Source organism: Synchiropus splendidus, chromosome 1, assembly GCF_027744825.2.
Source record: "Synchiropus splendidus isolate RoL2022-P1 chromosome 1, RoL_Sspl_1.0, whole genome shotgun sequence".
Lineage (NCBI taxonomy): Eukaryota > Metazoa > Chordata > Actinopteri > Syngnathiformes > Callionymidae > Synchiropus > Synchiropus splendidus.
The window spans coordinates 68587258-68603743 of record NC_071334.1 but is presented as its reverse complement, the minus strand read 5'-3'; the positions used below and the strand labels follow the sequence as shown (position 1 = coordinate 68603743).

Below are 16486 nucleotides of genomic sequence, written 5' to 3'. Positions count from 1 at the left end.
CTCTGTCAGTTTCATCTATCAAATTTATGTATTAAATGTTACATAAATGCTAACCTAAGTGGCATTTTTAATATCTGATGTTTATTTAATTTTCCATTAAAGCTGATACTTTGGTCTAATTAATCTCATGTCAGGATTTATCAAAACATCTCCATTATTTATGCACAAACAATGTAGATGTTTCAAAAGTCCAGGCAAAAGCACCCTTCCATGAATGAATTACTTCGTACTGTCATTTCCACAACAAACCCTTCATCTTCACCTTTCTTGATTTGCATCTCGTCCCACTAGCTTCATCCATCATGAACCTCACTGGGTGTCTTCCTCTGCATCATCTACAACATTCTTCAAAATCAGAATCAGAATAGAATTTATTGCCATGGTCAGTGGGGGTTCACCAACTAGGAAAGTGCTCCGAAATAAAGTGCTGTTAATAAATATAATAAAATAAAATAAAATAAAATAAAATAAAATAAAATAAAATAAAATGCTGATCATCATCTCCACGAGTCCAAACCATCTGTCCTCCCTAACTTTCTCTAACTTTCTCTGCTCGTCCGTTTCTGATCTTGTCCTGTCTTCAGTAAACCTCAGTATCTTCATCGCTGACTCAAACATACAGTGTAGTTCGTTTGCTTTATTTGTACGTCAATTATGAATAGAATTGGTAGTAGACTTAGAAGTTAATAAATAAATTATTTAATATAACATTATTAAATATAATAAAGTTGTTATTATGTTTATTATATATTACATTATCTTTTTTGAACGTCAGTTATGAATAGAATTAGTAGTAGACTTATTAGTTAATAAATAAAGTAATTTATATTACATTACCTTTTTTTGACCATATAAATAGTGACATTCTTCGTGTTGGCGTCGCGAGCCAGCATCCTGTTGATTCGCTCTACATCCGGTGTGACGTCTTCCGTGTGGACTCTCAGCTGACACCTGACGGCGGCGACCTCGCAATCGTGACGGCTTTTTTTTTTGAATGATTTGAAGCCGTAAAGTTGAACAGGACTCAGAACAACGAGCTCAGGATGTCGGGCGTTGAAAGCAACCCCTTCGCGGACCCGGAACTTGACAACCCTTTTCAGGTAACGTAGGTTAGCAAAGTTAGCAACTTTAGCTTGAACTTGCCGCCTGACAACTGACAATAACGACAGTGTTTTACTCGTTATCCTCGCATGTTTCGGCGTTTTGCTGTCTGACTTTCGTCAGGAAGATGCCAGTGTTTTGTGACTTGTGGGAGTGTGGTCTGTTTGGAGGCAGGTGTTAGCTCGCCAGTTAGCATAACATTCAACTGATACACATTAACCCTGATCGACATTCTCTTTATGGCTTTATCCACGCGACCTGAAAGTGTCTCCCTTCAGTCGTGTGAGTGTCTTGTCAACAAAACATCATTCACCAGTCATTTAACGTCAGCAAGTTTTCTGACTGTTGCACTGATGTCATGAATGATCCACCAGAAATGGCTCCAAGTGTTTATATAAGGTTACAAATCAAACTGTGAACTGTTGCTTGCTGTCGTCTGTTTGTGGACAACAGTGAATCAGCATTTTTGTTGAAGTGAACTATCACACAGGAAACCATAAGTCCATCATCACGTCACGTGATTTCATTTCCCTGAGCAGCTCCGATTGTTGAGTCAGCTGTATGAACTGTTTGAAAAGTCTAAAAGTGTTCGTTAAACTAGTCACTGAAGCAAATGCCAACTCTAATAACACTCCCAAGCTAAGTCAAACAAAACTGGAAGAAAACGGTGTAATAACCTTGTCCTTGTTTTTTGGAGGCAGCTGAGGTCCTTGAACATCTGCTGGTGGATGCTCTCGATGTTCTGAGTCTGTGGTGTCCTGTGACATTTTCTATAGTGTGCTGCTTCAATTTCAACTCACTTTATTTTCACAGCGTCTTTGTGTGTTTCTGTATTGCTGAATGCTTGTTTGTATAATGATTCACCTTTGTGATTACATTTGGACCTCGGATCTGATCCCGTGGATGGGCCTGGGTTTCCCAGACTTGCTCTTGGTTCCTCCGTTTCACTTGCCACAACGTACACAGGCAAACCATTGACACTCTGCGTGAAAGGTTGCTACCATCAGCTCTTCAGGGTAGCAAGGCCCGATGTGTAAAAATTGTATCGAGCCATCTCCATTAGGAACTATGAGGTGTGAGCGAAATGTCAAGAATCGTTTTATCAATCTCCCCGGGGAAGTTATGATCCTGATCAAGCTATTGATGCGCCGCATGATGACAGCTGCATTCCTGAGCCAGCAGTACCTACCACACCTCCCTTTTTTCAAACATGAACCTCCCAGTTTCCCTATAAGAAAAGGGCAAACATCGTTGTGTCATCAGTGAATCACCGTACAGTGTGCTCAACTTGAGCTCCCGTCAAGCTTCGGCCTGGTTGAACTGATCTGTTCCAATTTGTTGTGATGTGACCCCTGTTGCCTGACCTGCACCCCCTCTCTTCCTTCATGTCGCGTGGCAGGTTGGAAACCCAGATAACTTTGGAACATAAGTTATGATCCTATAAATAAATATAATAAATAAACCCATAGTTCACATCCTCTAATAAGTATTAATAAGGTGTCTTTTTCTTAAAGTGTATATATATATATAGATACACACATACACATATGTATATATTTGTAGTTTTGAATATAAATTAAATATTGCCTATATACATGAGTAAATCAAGGTGCAATAGAAATACATTTAAGGCACATAAAATAAATTGCTTCATTTTAAGAAAACATTTAAAAAATGTTGGATTCAGGGAGTGAAAACGAAAAACTCATGGATGCTGCCAGATATTAACAGAACATTAGGATGGGGAGGTGATGAGAGGGGGAAAGCAGCGGCGGTAAATTAAATTAAAAGTTACTGAACATCAACGTATTTTAGTGTTTGATATGATTCATGAGGAATTTTCAGGTTCCTGTACCTCACCGAATACACAACAAATATTTATATGACTGACATATTTGTGAAGCCTGCTGACATCATCATGCTCGGTCTCGACCTTGTCAAAACAAATGTGAATTAGTGTTTGCCCTGTTTTTGTGTGGAAAAAAACATACTCACACTGACTCACTAAAATATGAAATACACATAAACGGATGAGACACAAGGTTCACTTTCATTTTCCTCTGCTCTTTTCCTGCTCTGATGAATTCCCCTCCTATGTACAAAGACAGACCTGTGGCTTGTGTTCTGTAGATGTGGGGAAAGTTGCATGTTTAGATTGTTGGAATAATGTAAGCAGGGTTATGATGGTTTTGAACCAGGCCTCGATGATGTGATGTGGTTCAGTATGTGTGGATGCAGTGGTAGCATTTCAGTGCCTCCTGTGAAGAGGCAGTCAGCATCCGTGGCGCTCGCTCCTCTGAATTCATGAAGACAAATCTGAGGTTGTTAAGATGTCATGAGCGATCTAATTGACTCGCTGCAGCTCAGTGTTTTTAGCTTGCAGAGTAAATAATTCACAGGCTCTCATTAACATACGTGACATGACAGGCGACTCCCTGCTGTCCCGACATTTCCTGTTGCATGCTGGCTGGCAGTTTCACTGCCTGAAGATAGACCAGTCAAGAGTTGTTCTTCTCTCTGAGCTGTCACAGAAGACTGGAAACATATGGCTCCTTCTGAGCAACATTTGGTGTCAGAATGCCCGCAGGCGGATGCGCTCCCTTTTCAATGACCCACTTTAGGGAGCCAGAAGCCGTTGGTTTGTGAAGATGCTGATCAGCCTCTGATGCCCTGCAAGCATCATCAGAGTCTCTGATCAACGACTGAAGTGTTCACCAACCTGAGGAATGCTGCTTTGGTTAGAACTTACTGAAGGCCACATGCAGGAGTCTATCAACAAGCTCAAGCTTTCCCCTGTTTCCTGAACATTTCATTTGACCATGTGTTGTATTTGTAAGGTCTCCACACTTCCTCATGTTGCTCCTCTTCCCCACGTCTTCTTTAGAGAGAGCCTTGTCTCCAAAATGGAGTGATGAGAAACACATTTGGTTACAACACCAACTGACATTAATCTGACTAGCTAACAAGGATGAAACCAGATCCTAAGAGAGGCACCGTGTCGCCATACCTCCTGACCCCCAATTGTTAGCTCTGGAGGACATGCTGCTGGTTCTTGTGACACCTGCATGTTTCAGGTTGATGCTTTGATCCTGTGCAGTTGGGTGCTGCTCTCTGTGACCCATTTCTGGAAGCAGGCCCACCGTCAACGCTAGCTTCTGCTATGAGAAGTGATGAACACAGGGTTCCTGAATCTGCTCCATCTGTAGAACTTTCCGTGGATGGAATGTGTGTCGTCTGTTTAACAGGCCCATATTAAACTTTCAAAGCTCCGTCCTGTAAAATATTCATGGCAGCGGTCTGGTGACAAGTTGCCTTGTGTGCAGGGCTGTGTGTGTGTCCCAAGACGTGTGTGTATTGTATGATAGCGTGTTCATTCTGGCTCATGTCATTAGGGTAAGTCAGCATTCTTATTTAAGCTTCACATCTGATCTTTCTGAAGATCTTCGTATGTGGATTTCTCAAAGCCCCAGGCTGAATTTGTTCATAGAAGAAGGTGAACGACTAATCCATTCGGAGGACGCACTTCAGTGTGTGAATGAGTGTGTGCGCTGTCACATGTTTGTGTGTCGGTGGATGCTGGTGGAAGTTAAAGAGCCAACGAGAAGCTGGCAGAGGCTCAGAGACTGGAGGAGCTTCGACGAGCGCAGGCCATGTCCAACTAAGATTTGAATGTAGCTAGTGAGTGACTGACGAAAGCTGATGGTGAGTCCTCATTTTGTTCCTGTTTGGGTTGAGCGCTGTTGTCATTTGTTCGTGTTCGCCTTCATCAGCCTCTGCGTCCAAAGGTTGATATGTATGGCATCTAACTGGGATGTAACTATACATGTGGAAGCTCGCGCTGGTTAATCTGTGATGCATGTGTGAGACGGATTGATGTGTATGTGTGTGTGTGTCTTCACAAGCATTTTATAAGCCTCGCCGCCACTCATGGCGTTGTGGTCCACAGGAGAGCTTTTCAAGGGTTGAAAATGATGCCAAATAGCTTCTGCCAATTCTTTTAGGCATGTTGTGAGTCAGAGCAGAAGTTCTTGAAAGAGCTTTAATGAAATATTCAACATTTCTAGTTGAACTTGTCTCCTCCATTAGTATCTTTCCTTTTTGACTCAAGTGTGGACAACACCGTCTTTAGAAGAGTGGCAACACCATTCACTGAGGTCGCAAATAGCACTTGCATGTGTGTTCAGTGTGTAACCAGTTGCAACACAAGCTGAGCTTCATGCTGAGAGCCGTGGACCACATGATTGTAGATGTTGAAGAGTCCCAGATGGGTCTCAGACTGAAGATCCATTTGTCCGAAGTAGAGGGTGGAGATATTCTGCACCCGGTGTACAGTACATTGGCCTCTGACTGATGCTCAAGAAGAGGTGCTTGCAGAATAGCTCCAGGAGATCACACTGAAGAAGTCTGACCCTTTTTGGAGGAACGTTACGTATTCTAGTGGTAGGTGTGTGTGCTGTTGATGGGCATTTCACTGTTCTGCCTCGGAGGTGACGTTGAAGAGATGAAGACGTTTAGTCTGGACTAGTGCCTCTTTGGGTTCCTCTTCAGGAAGCTGATCAACACACAATCTGGGGTGAATAGTGCCATACTTGATGCTGCAATTCTGTGTTGATAATCACAAATGAATGTGTGGATATGTTGGTGTTCTATAAAGGCATCTGTAATGTGACTTCCCCTTCAGCTCTGAGTGAAAGTCATGTGCCTGTGATCTGAGCTCTTAGCAGTCAGCCAGTGTATATCCATGTTATTTATCTGTATTATTCTCTGTTTTCCCCTTAAAATAGAGCAGTGTGTAGCCAATACAGTCTTTTGAAAATGAATATCAACCTTTTGTACCTCTTCAATTTGAGGTAGGATTCAAAGACATAGGGAACGTGAACGTGTCACCTCCATTAGTTCTGAGTGTGTTGATGTAGTGGGCCGGGGATCGACTCTTGTGGCACGCCGGTCTGCTAACAGACGGACAGGTGTCTGCTGAGCCTGTACATCCCTGTGACGGATGACGTCGCCTCTGTGTCCCACCTGCAGTTAATGTTTCTGAGGAGAGCAGCGTGTGGCGTGGTGCAAAGAGCTACTGTAGGTTACTGTATAAATAGTTGAATAATGAGTCACTCGGCTATGTCAGTATGTCAGTTTTTTTAGATGGCCAGACTTTGGCTTGTTTGAACTAAGCGTTGCCGTTGAACGGTTAGGAAGAGACCCGTTGGCTCGGTGCCTTCGTGTTAAACTTCTCAGCGGCCGCTGCACCGCGCTCGGTTATTTATAGACGTGTTGCCTGATTATTGGAATCATCTCGTCTCTGCCAGGCAGGAATTACAGGGCTGTCGCGCGCCCCCTTTCAAACCTCAGAATGTGAGGCACACGAGTCAGCAGCTGGTGCTCACAAGTCTCCGCTCTTCCGCCTTTCCAGGATCCTTCAGTGACACAAGCGCGGCTGGCAGCTCCTCCCGGCATGGAGGACTACAACCCCTTCTCTGACGTCAAAACTGTGAGTGCAGCGTCTCCAGAACCTCTCTGGTCAATGCTTCATGTGTGAGTGGAAACCATGGCTGCAGCTGAAGGTCCAAGGCGCTATTGAATTTACTCATTACTTTTTTTAGTTTAAGTTGAGGCTGGAGTGCAGATGCAGCAGTCGAAGCCAAGGACTTGTCTGTCTCCTGGGTCCGCCCGTGGCCCCCACCAGGTGCCCCTGAATATCGCCTCAAAATCTCAGATGACCAGGCTTAACTCCTGATTTTGGTTCCTCACTTTGAAGCTGCACCACAGGAAGTGATGTCATGGTCACCTGGGCACCAGCCCACTCGGACACAGGGTCATTGAGAGTTGAATCCCAGAGTGGATAAAAGTGTTATCTTCTTCATTACGGCGCCACTCGCCGGCCTGCCGTGGTACTGCATCATTTCATTAGGATCGTCTGAACGCCAGAAACAACTCCATTTTCACAGAGCTCTTTTTTTTTTTAACTGCAGAGGAACCAGGTGTGGAAGTAGTTTCTCCACTAACCTTCTCTGAATCTCTTTGTCATCCCTCTTTCCTTGACAGACCGGCACGACGCCGAGGAGCACCGCGCCAGCCGTCAGCACGCAGCCCGCCATCATGAAGCCCACAGAGGAGCCCCCGGCCTACACGCAGCCCAGAGCTCAGGTGGGACTCCACCAGACAACATCAGTCAAGATGAAGGTCTGATGATGCCGTGTGTCTCCAGGAGTCGTCGGCAGCTGCCGCAGAACTCCTGAGACGGCAGGAGGAGCTGGAGAGGAAAGCTGCTGAGCTGGACCGGCGGGAGAGAGAGATGCAGTCGCTGAGCGCCTCTGGAGGTCTGTAGGACTCACGCGGACGATCGCCACAGATAGAACTGGAGCTGGTGTTGGGGGGCGACTCTGATCTCCGGTGTGCTTCCAGGTAAGAAGAATAACTGGCCCCCGCTGCCGCAGCAGTTCCCAGTGGGACCGTGCTTCTACCACGACATCACGGTGGACATCCCAGTGGAGTTCCAGAAGACAGTGAAGATCATGTACTACCTCTGGATGTGTAGGTGCCGCTCTTACATCCTCACTCACTCCAGTTTCCTCCCGCTGTGCAACATGGCAAGTCATTTCTCTGCCTGAGTCAAAGCGGAGTCACACTGCGAGACGAGGGTGTTGATGAAGGGCTGAGGTCACATGACTGGGACCCCTCGCTCTTAAGAAGCGCGCGTGTTAGCGAACAGGCGCGAGTCATTGTGTCGGTCCTCGTGAGAGGTCATGTGAGCCGTCAGCTGACCGTTCCTCTGCTGCATCAGAACATGGAGAAGGCCCTCCCCCCTCCTCCGTGGCAGTCAGGTCAAACACAGACCCCTGGAATGTTCCTCAGCAGGATTGTGTCACATGTCTCACTGCGGTGTGGAAGCTCTCCACCGCCGACCTGGATCCAGGTGGTCCCGACTTGTCCTGCTGTTCTGGTTTCCGACTGTTCACACATCTCTTTGAGGCATGATTTGGATCAACTACCCATAAGCTCGTCCAGGTATCGGGGGGGCGCTCTGTGTCCAGAAACCTCACTCTTGATCTACAGTCCCGCAGATGGTTGTGGGTCCGGCGGCCACGGCACGTGGACCCCCATGTTTATGTGTGCTTCTGACGGACGCTCGACATATCAGACCTCCACGCTGTGTTCAGTGGTCCAGAGTTTTGATGTTGTCTTGTGCTTCAGTACACAGCGGCACCCTACTGGCCAACATGGTGGGCTGCTTGTCCTGGTTCTGTGTGGACCTGAATCGGGGAGTGGACCTGGGCCTGTCCATCCTCTGGTTCATCCTCTTCACGCCATGCGCCTTCGTCTGCTGGTACCGCCCCGTGTACGGCGCCTTCAGGTAACCACAGCGAGCACAGGACGAGCGCGTCTGCTCCCGCCTCACCTCTCCTTCCCCCTCAGGAGCGACAGTTCCTTCAGGTTCTTCATCTTCTTCTTCATCTACATCTGCCAGTTTGGGGTCTACGTCATGCAGAGTATCGGCATTGCGGGATGGGGCGCCTGGTGAGTCTGGAGCCCCCTGGTGGACAGTACTATGTCGTGTTCCTTCATCTCTAACGTGTTGTCTGGTCCTGTCTGATCCGTCAGTGGCTGGATCTCGGCTCTGATGGGCCTGAACAAGAGCATCCCGGTGGGCATCATCATGATCCTGGTGGCGGTGCTCTTCACCACGCTCACCGTCCTGTCGCTCATCATGTTCAAGAAGGTAGTATAGCAGTGGGTCGTTTCTCTGTATCTGCCCTCGCTAACCCCCTCCCCCCCGCCCGCAGGTCCATGCCATGTACCGGACCACCGACGCCAGCTTCGAGAAGGCCCAGCAGGAGTTCGCCTCCAGTGTCATGGCGAACAAGACGGTCCAGACGGCAGCTGCCAACGCCGCCTCCAGGGCCGCGCAAGGCGCCTTCAAGGAGCAAATCTGAAGCCTCGCCCACTGGACTTGACCCCTCCCGCCCCCCCCCAGTCCAACACTGAAGTCACCCACCAGATTGCCCCATGATCATCTCTACTTTTAAATTATTTTATTTCTCAGTTAGAAACACTACTGCCCCCTGGTGGAGTGACAGAACCTGAATGCTGTGCATTCCCCTTCTCTCCTGCTCCACTCCCACCGACCAACTCTAATGTTCCAGGTCTCACAGGTGGGGCTGCAGCCCAGCTTCAGTAACATCTGGAGACCCTACCCTTCCCCTGTCTGACTAGATAACGCCTCGCCGCCGCTTGCCGTTTTCCTACCTGAGCGTCCGACGGCGTCTGTGAGCAACACAGCGGTCTCTCTCTCGCTTTCCTCCTCGTCACGTCACCTCAGCGGGTGCCTGTGTTCGTGTGGCGTGTTTCTTCCTCCTGTCAGGTTTGACTCACAACTGTTTCCTCTGCAGCATATGGGCCTCCACTCACAGCTGTGAGTCCCCAGAGACTGAGTCAAAGTGGTGAGAGAGATCAGGAGACAAATCACTGCCACCGTTGAGACGAAAGTCCAGTGGCTGAGTTCAGTCAGTCAATGAAGACCGTGTTCAAATTGAAATCTTAGTGTTCATAAAATTGTCCTGAGAGCACAGTGATGGCTGGAGGTCATGGCGTAGTGAGTCACAGCGGTCGAGCGGCTGGACTGACTCTCAAGTCTCGCTCTCCCATTCACCGAAAGGATGAAGGATGAAACCCGCGGAGAAGCCTGTGCTGATGAAGCTCGATTCCTACTGCGCGCCTCCGACTTGAGCGAGTCCTGAGAAGAGTCAGTTCTTACATTTTCATCCGAGTTTCTGTGGGTTTTGTATATTTATTGTTGAACTGAATAAATTCTCTGATTGTAATTTCTACCTGCGAGTCACGTGACTTCATTCTGTCGCTCCCGACCTCTGACGTGAGTCTGGATGTGCAGTTACAGTTGGTGGCCGCGCGGGGGCAGCACACGGTCAGAAATGTGCCTACTTTCGCTGACGTCTCTCGACGGCATATCTCGGTCTCAGATGAACTCGAAGTGACGTCTGGCACGCAGATGACGCGTATTTTTTTAAAGGCATTATGAAGATTAAGAAGCTTTTACTACAGCCACAGTACTATTTATTACTTTTGCTGCGATTTACAAAACGTAAACTTCGAGCTGTGTGACCCCTCATCGTCTCCTGGAAAACTTGGTTCCACAAACATAACATTTTCAGTATTTCAGGCGAATCGCATATTCAGAAATGTTAAGTGTCCCACATGTGTTTATTTTTTAGATTAAAGAGTTCCCAGTGTACATATACACAAAGAATTTAACTAATGTAACTTCAAAGACTTGGATTTGTATCTTCAAATCTATTTTAAATTTTACTTGTTTTGTGTTTGACTGAGATTATCATTGAGAATGAAGCATTGATTGTTGTCTGAAACATGTATAAACAAAAATACAGTGGAATATCTTCATCAAATTAAAAAAACTTTGAAAAATGAATTCTGCTTTTGTAAAACATTGAGTCTTGACTCCGGAGGACTGGAGTCAGAACTCAGCTTGTGCAGCTGAATCGTGATTTTCAGCAGCAAAACACCAGGAACCAGAAGACTCAGCTTTTTTCTCCCTTTTAGTTTATTAGTTTGGCAGAAACGAGTGCGATTGGGCCGGTGACATCATCAGTCCCTCGGAGTCAAGTCTCCGTGTCACCTCCGACTAATACTTCGGGTTCGCAGTACATTCTAGAGTGAGTTCTAGCCCCTAGTGGTTCCATGAGTTTGGCAAGAGAGTCAGTGTTTTTGAATGAAAGTGTGACATCCTCCTCCTCTTCATCACTGGTTCTGCGTCACAGAATCATTGTCACGGGTATTTACAGGCGCAGACGGTCGGGGTCTGGCCGACACAGATGTGCAGTCTTAGTGGTACAAGGGTGTCGGGGCGGAGCGGGCCCGGCCGGTCCGGTTCAGAGGAGGCAGATGAGGCTCTTGCCTTCCTCGATCTCCTCCTGGACTTTGTCGCTGGACGTGGCGATCTCAGCCTGGGCCGAGAAGACGGCGCAGACAAAGGTGAGCACGGTGCAGCCCATGGCGGTGTAGAAGGCCCAGCCCATGGAGCAGACCCCGGCCCGGTACGGCGCTGCCTCCGGCCCGCAGTACAGCTCCACCTTGTCGGAACCCCAGCCAGCAGGGTACAACATCAGACCAAGGATCAGGAACAGACCTGCGAGGAGGATCCAATATGAGCAACTGAACATCAGCCCATTACGATCTTTCTCTGACCAGCTACTGACCACTGCAGGCGACAGGTCATCATAATGTAATGGCTGACCAACGGTGAAACATTAAATCAGTTTGGGTCCAGACGAACCCGGCAGCAAATACGTGACCCGGTCACATCTGGTCTGATTTGACCCAAGCGGACCCAAGCGCTCGCCGGGTCAGGCGGCGCCGACAACAACAGGAACCAGGCGGACGGAGCGACTTCCTGTGACCCACTTCTGCCCCCATCAAACCGGATCTGGTTCCTAACGGACACAATCGAGGCTGTAAGTGATCCGGGCGGCCGGTTCTGGAGGTGAGGCTCGGTTCTGCAGCTCTACAGCGGCAAGATCAGATGAAACGCGGAAATGAAAAGTGGGTCAAGAATTCTTTCCACATGTGGCTGCTCCGCCCGAAGTCCAGACCAGAACCCTGATGGATTCCAGGCTCCGCCCCTGGACCCCCAGTCCCCTGGTCCAGCACAGACCTGCTTCTGGTTCTACTTTCCACACTTTTCATTGGTGTCTGACCCCTGACCTTTGACCCCACCCCTTCATGTCACCAGAGCCGAAGCTCCACAATAAAAGAGTGATGTGAGCCCAGTTCAGCTCAGACACACAACCAATACACACAGTCATGTGACATTTGACACACAAATAAGCAACAGGTCGACAGGACTCACAAAACTGTGAGTCCTGTCGAAAAACTGTGACTCATAACACAACAATGCAACACACACAACGCTCCTCAAGCTACACGACTTCTGAGCAATGAGCAGGAGGAAGAGGGATGAAGAGGAGCGGGAGGAAGAGTGAGGAAGAGGAGCAGGAGGAAGAGTGAGGAAGAGGAGCGGGAGGAAGAGTGAGGAAGAGAAGCGGGAGGAAGAGTGAGGAAGAGGAGCAGGAGGAAGAGTGAGGAAGAGGAGCAGGAGGAAGAGTGAGGAAGAGGAGCAGGAGGAAGAGTGAGGAAGAAAAGAGGGAGGAAGAGTGAGGAAGAGGAGCGGGAGGAAGAGTGAGGAAGAGGAGCAGGAGGAAGAGTGAGGAAGAGGAGCAGGAGGAAGAGTGAGGAAGAGGAGCAGGAGGAAGAGTGAGGAAGAGGAGCAGGAGGAAGAGTGAGGAAGAGGAGCGGGAGGAAGAGTGAGGAAGAGGAGCGGGAGGAAGAGTGAGGAAGAGGAGCAGGAGGAAGAGTGAGGAAGAGGAGCAGGAGGAAGAGTGAGGAAGAGGAGCAGGAGGAAGAGTGAGGAAGAGGAGCGGGAGGAAGAGTGAGGAAGAGGAGCAGGAGGAAGAGTGAGGAAGAGGAGCGGGAGGACACACTGACACACTGACTCACTGACTAACCCGGGACGGAGGAGAGGGACGGGCTCACCTGCGATGCCTTGCAGCAGCCCGCACACATTGAAGATACTCTTCTTCATGATGCTCTGGAAGCACATGGTGAAGACAGAGATGAAGGCCACGGCGCACAGCAGCAGGATCCCAGTGGCCAGGAAGATGGAGGTGGCCTGCCAGAAGGTGCTGGCGATCTCCCCGAAGTGCACGGCGTAGGGTCCACACAGGATGCCCCTCTGCAGGTGAGGCAGTTTGATGCAGCGGCCGTAGATGCCCAGCGTGGGTCTGTAGGCCTCGCCAGCCGCCGTGGCGCCGTGGTGACCCAGCACGGCGTCAGGGGTCCGCGGGAAGCCCACCAGCCAGTCAGTGCTCATGAAGGCGATGAGCTCCCCGAAGGCGGCCACGATGCTGAGCAGGGTCCAGAGCATGGAGCGGCAAGTGACAATGACATGGCACATGCTGACGGTGGCGCTCTTTCAAGTCCCAGGCAAAGGCGAAGCTCAAGTTGCTCCTGCGACGCGGCGTCCAAACCAGGATCTTCCTCCCTCGCTGGCTCCTCTTCCTCGGCCCCTGCGGTCTTTGGTGGTGAGCGGAGGCGGCCGTCTACATGGTACAGAGGCGGTGTCCCCGGAGCCCCGCTGGCCTCACATCAGACACACCTGCGGTTAGTGAGGGCAAGTCCGTTCAGGGGGGCGGGGGTGAGATGGAGGGAGGAAGAAAGAAGGGGGTGAGGGGGGTGAAAAGGGGAGAGAAACAGGATCAACAATCTTGCTGAGCCTGCACACGGCTGACCTCGGGTCAGTCCACACAGATACACCACTCAGTCACATGACCTCCGATAACCTCGTCCAGTGAGTCACAGCAATGGTTCACTTGGGTATTCACACAGATTCTGAGCTTATGACCAGAGTGCCAAACATAAACTGCGAAAACGACTGAAAACCTTGTTGACTCAAGGTCATGTGACTAGTGAGCGGAACGCGCCGCTCCATCATCACACGTTGAAGTTACTCCTCTGGATCGAAGGGAAGACACGATCAGTTTGGTGTCCAACTGCACCAGCAGGGGGACCATGGCTCAGTTAGCAACAGGCTCAGGAGTCAAACTCGGCCGCAGCAGAGGTGAAAACGTGACTGAAGGGTCCAGAACAGGACGAGTCTGAAGGCTAACGCTAGCATGTGTGTGGCTCGTGCAACCCTCAACCTTGTCTTTATCGAGCTCTCATTCAGTTCTCTTGGGGCCACACAAACTGAGGTGATGGGCCAAATTTGGCCCCCGGGCCTGGGGTTGCACACAGAACAAGTAAAGCCCACTTATGCTCCCTTCATGTGCGATGTTACCGTGACAGGTCACATGCTTCCCTGCCTTCTTTACGTTGCTGTTCACCACTATGTCCACCGGGAGCAGCACAAGGTCCTCAGTTAAACGACTGACCCCCAAAACCAACATGGCGACTGTGGAAGAAGTGTTGTTGTAGCTCTTGCACAGAAGAGGAAACAGAGGCAGAGTTGTAGGAGGCGGTGGTCGGTGATGGTGTTCAATATATCGCCACTGGAGGACGGAGAATTACCGCCATTGTCACGTCTGTTGTGTCTCATCAGAGCTCTGTATCTGTGAGTCAAAGCAACACTGCCTCCAATGGTTTCCAGTGGTACTGCTCCGTTTGGCTCACATCAGCAGGCTTTTTGAGGAAATATGGAGGAAGTGAACACAGAGCTTGGACAGAAGGATGCGGCCATATCTGACTGCCGGGGGGTGTTGAGCAGAAATGGGTCTCAACCATCACCACTGTCACGTGGGTGGTGCCGACGCTGGGCCTGACCCAGCTCTAGCAAGGGGCTGGTTTGGTAGAAAGGAGCATCAAAGCATGGTGGGACCAGGATGCAGGACTTCTTCCCGTCTTTGTGCTCTGGACGTAAACACACACTTGCCTCTCCTCCTGGAGCTTTTCCTGCCTCCTCTGGGAGCCTGGTGGAAGGCAGAGCCCGAAGGCAGCTGCCGACACGTGTGCCGCCCGCAACGTGAGGTTTCCATCCGCCGGGCGGGACCGGGGTCCCCCTGTGGTCAGTGTGCCAGCGCCACACACGCACTTTGATCTCAGAGGTCCTGCTGGGATATCAACAACAGGCCTCCACTTTTTTTTCCCTCCTTCTGCCTCTTCCTTCGGCAGGAACATGACCCAGATCTGCGCTGAGAGTGTGTGTGTGCGTCTTTGTTTGGACTGTGTCAAATGGATGAGATCATAAGACTCAGCGGAGTTGGACCAACATTACGTCTGTGAATCACAGATTGCCTCACCATGACCAGACGCTCATGAACCTCTCTGAAAAAAAGGGGGGCCAGGGGAGTGACCCCACCCCACCCCCAGCACCCCCCCTCTCTCCCACCTCCCCAGCGGCTCCTTGATGAGGCCGATGTTTGACATGACGACTGAAGACAAACTTTTCTTCCTCCGGCTCCGGCGGTTTGAAGTATTCGGGTCAAACGTTTGCCGGCCCAGTCGCGGAGACTAATTCCTCTCGGACGGGAGAAATGTTGAAAACACTCCAGCAATTCAAAGCAGCTGGGCACAAAGCACAGTCCTGGACACTTAACCTTCGACCCCTGAGGTCAGGGTCGCACTGCAGCTACCTGCTCCTCTCTCAGTCGGACTGAGATGCGGGTGAAGGTTCTGGAGATAAGCCGGCTCGTCTGGACCAGGATTGATGCCTTTTACACTCCCAAAAGAAACACCGGGGATTACTGGAAGGTCGGCTCACACATACACACACACACAGTTTACAGCCTTCAGTCTGCACCCCCGACTCACACACACACACACACACACACACACACACACACACACACACACACACACACACACACACACACACACACACACACACACACACACACACACACACACACACACACACACACACACACACACACACACACACACACACACACACACACACACACACACACACACACACACACACACACACACACACACACACACACACCTGACCCGCACTAGGCAGCGTGAGCGGGGGGGCGTGTCTCCACAGATCAGGTTTCCTCTTAATTAAATTCCCTTTCACGAGCGCGGCACTGGAGGAACTGGACGTGGCAAAGTGGACGGCAGGACAATGGCGGTGGTCAAACGGTCCGTCGGGGTTGATCAGCCATTAGCTGCCAGTCAATAGCCACAGAACAAATAGATTTTTCCGCTCAAAGCTAACTCAGAAGTTCGGGGTCACCGTGAAGTCACTCATGAGGAGTCTCACTGAGGAGCCGGGTCCAGTCGGGAACCCAACCAGTCAGTCTGAGGAGGACCACGTGAGTCCGGCGTTAGCTTCCCTTTAGCATCGTCCACTCAAACACAGTCTGAGGAAGTACGAGTGAATCAAGTCATGGATAAACCTGCCGTGACTCGGCTGACAATCTGACCTACGAGTCTTAAACCCAGCTCCTGATCCTGACCCTCTCAGATTATGGGTTGGTTCTGATTGACTCATTCAGCAAAAAAAGCTGCATGTTAGCGGCAGCTAGCATGACAGCATAGCGCTGCTACACGTTTCAAATACGGCGCCAAGCATCGTTGTATGGCTGGCTGCCATGTTTGGTGCGGTGAAGGTCTTGACCGCACCACGACTCAGGAGATCTCGAGCTTCTTCAATCACCACGCACACTCCTGTCAGCGTAGGATGGAAGAGGAAGGTACCACCTTCCTACCACCACCGTTCTGTGAGGTGCTGTTCCTCCGCCTTGCAATTGGAGTTTTCAGTGGCGTTTCTTTGTTTGAGCATAGGCAAACGTTTTATATCACGTTGTTCATTCATCAGTACAATAACTCTGTTTGCAATTGGTGAGGAGAC

The 16486-nt window shown here is 49.8% G+C and overlaps 2 protein-coding genes across 4 annotated transcripts; one reads left to right on the top strand and one right to left on the bottom strand.

The window, feature by feature from the left end:
* The first annotated feature begins 911 nt into the window (after window positions 1-911).
* On the top strand, window positions 912-10453 carry LOC128764219 (secretory carrier-associated membrane protein 1-like). 3 transcript variants are annotated; one of them, XM_053873797.1, is made up of 9 exons: window positions 912-1100; window positions 6512-6589; window positions 7144-7245; window positions 7307-7418; window positions 7504-7632; window positions 8293-8452; window positions 8515-8616; window positions 8701-8818; window positions 8883-10451. In XM_053873797.1, exons 1-9 carry the CDS (start codon window positions 1044-1046, stop codon window positions 9030-9032), a joined length of 1008 nt encoding a protein of 335 aa, XP_053729772.1. In that variant the 5' UTR covers window positions 912-1043; the 3' UTR covers window positions 9033-10451. The 3 variants fall into 3 exon arrangements, with proteins under 3 accessions (XP_053729772.1, XP_053729789.1, XP_053729779.1); XM_053873804.1 differs by lacking the exon at window positions 912-1100 and adding an exon at window positions 1115-4803 and having other exon boundaries at window positions 8883-10453; XM_053873814.1 differs by lacking the exon at window positions 6512-6589 and having other exon boundaries at window positions 8883-10453.
* Window positions 9660-13084, bottom strand: lhfpl2a (LHFPL tetraspan subfamily member 2a). The gene is made up of 2 exons (XM_053873826.1): window positions 12664-13084; window positions 9660-11260 (listed from the first exon to the last, which is right to left on the bottom strand). The coding sequence occupies exons 1-2, from the start codon at window positions 13082-13084 to the stop codon at window positions 11004-11006; spliced, it is 678 nt and encodes a 225-aa protein (XP_053729801.1). The 3' UTR covers window positions 9660-11003.
* Window positions 13085-16486: the final 3402 nt, after the last annotated feature.